At 38.6% G+C, this 5,049-nt stretch overlaps 1 protein-coding gene across 1 annotated transcript; it reads left to right on the top strand.

The window, feature by feature from the left end:
- The first annotated feature begins 2,365 nt into the window (after positions 1 to 2,365).
- LOC132105865 (myogenic factor 6-like) lies at positions 2,366 to 4,435 on the top strand. Its single transcript, XM_059511333.1, has 3 exons — positions 2,366 to 2,902; positions 3,045 to 3,120; positions 3,593 to 4,435. The coding sequence occupies exons 1-3, from the start codon at positions 2,393 to 2,395 to the stop codon at positions 3,706 to 3,708; spliced, it is 702 nt and encodes a 233-aa protein (XP_059367316.1). The 5' UTR covers positions 2,366 to 2,392; the 3' UTR covers positions 3,709 to 4,435.
- Positions 4,436 to 5,049: the final 614 nt, after the last annotated feature.

The following is a 5,049-nucleotide window of genomic DNA, read 5'->3' on the forward strand; positions in this document are numbered from 1 at the left end:
ACATGTTTTTACATTGTACTTATATTTGAAAAATACCTTCATGTAATTACAATTATAATTAAACTGTTGACCAATCCCTTTCACCTTCACCCACCCTTAAATCCTTTGTAATAGCTCAAAGGTCTTGGTACATTTTTTTTACTTCATTCAGAATCACTTTCTCACAGTTTCATTTGTACATGTTTGTTCCAATAATACCTTTAAAAGTGCAAAAGCAATGAAACACATTCATCACCCTTGGGCACATGGTCTCTATGGCTAATCCCTTGAGATCAAGTGAACATGCGTGGGCTGCTCTTCCTGTGAAAAGCCTTGTAAAAGAAAACAATGTTCGTTCTCTGCATGCTGATGGACTTTTGGACACTGGAGTCATGCTGGTTAGATATGCCCTAAAGCAGTCAGGATGTTGTAAATGGTACCGTTATAACGATTCTTATACTAATTTGTTTGCACAAATATACGTATTTGGAAATAAACATAACACTCTAGAGTTTACATGAGCTTATCATTAAGTGGTACGTAGTAGATAATGGACATAATTGACATTGCAGAAGACCATCACCTCTGTCACAAATTGAGATTTATGGCACAGGATTCGCCCTATAGGCCATAAGCGTTCACAATCACAACAAGGGAGATTTGTCCACTGATGGCACCTGAATGATTAAACCCTTGCATTGCACAAGAGCATGAAATGAGCCCTTTTCAGCACTTACTCAGAGGTAAACAAGCACACTTATCTATTATAGGCTATTTATCTTATTCCTTTGATGTGAATACAATATCAAGTGGATCAAAATCAAGTATAAAGCATAAGGGGTGTTTAATTTTGCCTTATCCAATTTGCTCTGTCTGTACGTTTAATAACTAGTCTACACTGAAATGATCTGCCTGAGAGCAATATGAGCCGTCAACAACTCGCACCCTTCAATAAAGCTTCCCACACTGATCTTGTACAAAAATGTCAGAGGACACATAACACTTCGGAAAGGCCTTTCATGTGTTTATGGATTTAAGATAAATGGTTCTTATAGCTATTTTTACTTCACATGTGTGAGCTTTTCGAAAGCCATTTTGCCTGCGCACATTCCAGGCTATTTTTATGGGGCATGAAAACAAGACCCTCTTTTTCAGTGTCCAGCATTTCTCTGAGTTTCAGAAACTAAGACCATTTTCATTAAGTCAGTCCACAATGCAATTTGCAGTATAAATGCCCACTGGCCATGTTCTGTCTTGTATTTTTCTTGGTAAATTACCTGTAAATCAAATCACTTTATTGTCACTGGATTTATTGTCACATATACATGAGTGAACATTTCTGGAACGGGACTAAAAAAAGACTAGGTTATGTATTTATGCATAAAAAGGCATAAATGAATGGTTCAGTTAATTAATTCAGATGGTTTCAATGATGTTAAGTATAATTTTTGACATGAATAAAATCAGCTAATATAGATCATACCATTTTAAGATATTTAACTTTACACACACAGACGTTTGTTTTGTGAAAAGTGGGGACATCCCATAGGCATAATGGTTTTTATACTGTACAAACTGTATATTCTATCACCCTTCACGAACCCTACACCTAAACCTAACCCTCACAGGAAACTTTGTGCATTTTTACTTTCTCAAAAAAAAAAAAAAAAAACTCTGTATGGTTTATAAGAGTTGGGTTATGGGTTATGTCCTCATAAGTCACCCATCTCCTTGTAATACCTGTGTCATACCCATGTCATTATACAAAGTTGTGTCCTGATATGTCATAAAAACACACCCACACACACTCACACAATACTGTTGAACATTTATATATTATTACCCATGAAAAGCGATTCAGTTCATTGGACACAAAAGTGATGCATGCTGTGGCATAATATAAAATATATAATTGCAATGGAAACCACAGAGAGAATAGTGTTTTAGAAATTATATGTTATTTATAGCAGAGCGCCTTAGTTTGGATGATAGAAATTTCCAAAATAAATAAATAAACCTTACTTACTTTTCAACTAGTAGAATATACAACATAGGAGACTGTTTAAAATAAAACCCCAACATTTTTGTTTGACTTAAAACTTTTTGTTTGTCCCCTATGACTACTAGTACCAGTGTCCCCTAGCCATTTCTAGAACTCCCTGTATCTATAGGCTACTTGTAGGTATTATAATAAGTAGTTATAACAAGAGCAACATGTACTTTCTAATGTCAAGTGTCCCCTTTATTTTTCACTTGGACTCCTGTGGTCCTGAAGGCCTACTGAAATGAGTCTGAAGCCCTGCAACAGCTAAGCGCTGGATAGAATTTCACATTCTAAATTTAAGTCCCCTGACTTGTGTCACAGGGCTATTTAAATGCCAACAGTCTTACTGTCAAAACAGCCTACAACAACATGATGGACCTGTTTGAGACCAACACTTATTTTTTCAACGATTTACGTTATCTCGAGGCGGACCATGGGACCTTGGATATGCCTGGAGTGTCCCCACTCTATGAGGGGAACGACAGCCCTCTGTCTCCGGGACAGGATCCGGTCCCGTCCGAGACAGGGTGCGAGAGCAGCGGGGAGGAACACGTCCTTGCGCCGCCGGGGCTCCAGCCTCACTGCGACGGTCAGTGTCTAATGTGGGCTTGTAAGATCTGTAAGAGAAAATCCGCGCCGACCGACCGGCGAAAGGCCGCCACTCTGAGAGAAAGGAGGCGGCTTAAAAAGATCAACGAAGCGTTTGACGCGTTAAAGAAAAAGACGGTGCCCAATCCGAACCAGAGGCTGCCCAAAGTGGAGATTTTACGCAGCGCGATAAACTACATCGAGAAGCTCCAAGACCTGTTGCATACGCTAGACGAGCCAGAACAGAACTCTGACAGTGACCCTTACACATACAACGTAAAAGAAAACCATGTAAGAGAACATGTAAGATCCATGCGCTCTGACAGCAGCTGGATCCACGTGGTGACATTTGCACTAATGATCAATATTTATTATGTGCTAAAATGAAATAAGAGCAGTATTAACACTTTCCATCACACGATTGCCTGTTCAGGTGGCTCCCAATGAGTATCACTGGAAAAAGGGGATTCCAGATCATTCCAACTCCCAGATGGCCGGTCACCGAGAAGGTTGGTACAGAGAAACACTCATTAAAGAGTATAGGTCTAGTTTGTAGTCTGTGCGCTTTTACTTCCGCGTAATTTTGCATGATTGTGTCTTACAAAGACAAAACGCAGCCACTATGATCTGCCCCGTGACAACCTCGTTTTGGCTTAACCTTAAAAAACTGCTAGTAAATAATTTCCTTTGATTCAGAAACTATGGTTTCCGGTGTCTATGATTTCCAGATACTTTTGATTTCTCAATAGTCTGTGCATAGTTGCATTTGTCTATTTCTTTTTGCGTAAGTGTCTGCGCGTAGGCCTACTTTTTTATGTGCATTTTTCCGCAAATAATTCATTGTGTATAACCGATATTTTTTTCCGTAAATCTTGTGTTGCATAATTGTGTCTGTGCACAATTCCCTGTAATATTCCCCACGCGTGTTTCTCCATGCAAACTGATCCATGCGATCTTCTCTGCGCGTAATGTGTGTTCCAGAAGCCGCAGTGGAGTCCTCAACGTCCAGCAGCCTTCGTTGCCTCTCCTCGATTGTTGACAGCATTTCCACTGAAGAGACGAAAGCTCGCTGTCCCGACCAGATCACAGAAAAGTGAAGCTCGAGCATCCGCCTCACATTTCCTACGTATACTTATTTCCATGAACTAGTGTGAATGTTCTAAATGTAATAAGCAACTCTTTGCAATAGCTTTTTAACAATCATGCTTAAATAATGATCATGATGATTATATATGAAAATATATGTTCATAACAACATTTCTATATCCTCGTAGCATTTCCTGGCTTTCTGATTGTGATCTGTTTCGCATTTTATAATTCAATAATGTATTTATTACATTGCAAAATATTATTATGAAGTGTTCCAATGTAATATTTAGATTTCTTTTTTCATAAATGATCATTCAGTGTAGTTGCTGCGGCTAATTCCAGATAACTTTCAGGGTCATTGATATCAGCAGAATGATTGCTGTCAATTTATGTAGTCTATCTAAAATGTACATATTTTGTAATATATTGCTGTCACATAAATTATTTTATAAATTAATAAGACAAGTAGAGCACTTGATCAATACCGGATGTATTTCCAACATTAAACATTAAAAATATCAAAGATGTACTCTGCATTTTTATTTACTTTGTTTATTTTAACATTTTAATTGTCAATTATTTGTTTTTAAAATTTTATAATTTGAAGGATTCTGAAGGATTTTACTGGTGATTTTGAGGTTTTGATATGCCTGCATCTTGTGATGTCAAAACATACCAGCCTATTGTCTTATTAAATTTAATCGTGACATTAAACGATGAATGAAGTCATTCAAACTTGTTAAGGTTTAAATGAATTAAGGTCATCTATGTAAGATCGTCATATACTTGTTCGGTTGAATCTATTTTGAGTTGTAACATTAACTTTAAGGTCCCAAGCTGAAGGTAGCAAGGCATCTATGGCTCGCAAGGATGGCCAGCCACCAAATGTCCTCATTAAACCCATTGAATTAAGAGCCTCCTGTATTCCACCACCAGCCTTGACCAGTCAAGCCAGCAGCTCTCTCAGATTTACAAGTATTAACGGAGTGTAAAGTATGACTGGCCCTGAAATAGCCCTGGCCTTGCCTGTTAGTTCCAGCTGGCAGGGCAGGATTCAAGATTGGCTGCAATGAAACTCGCTGTATCTGTCTCAGGATCTGAAGTAGAAGGCAAAATATTGCATGACAGCTATCATAATGTTACAGGCTGTAAGGGTTTTCCCCTCGAATGAAGCATTGGGTTGCGTCGTGTTTTTAATTTGCCAGTGTGATTGCATGTGAGCTTGGCAGTTATCCATCGGTAGAGCTGATTTGTTGGTGCTCCCAAGCTCCTCTGCAGCGTTTCCATCTCGCACAGCATGCTGTCTGTCAGGAGCGGCTCTCTGATCTTTCCATTTAACACACTGACAC

Source organism: Carassius carassius, chromosome 26, assembly GCF_963082965.1.
Source record: "Carassius carassius chromosome 26, fCarCar2.1, whole genome shotgun sequence".
Lineage (NCBI taxonomy): Eukaryota > Metazoa > Chordata > Actinopteri > Cypriniformes > Cyprinidae > Carassius > Carassius carassius.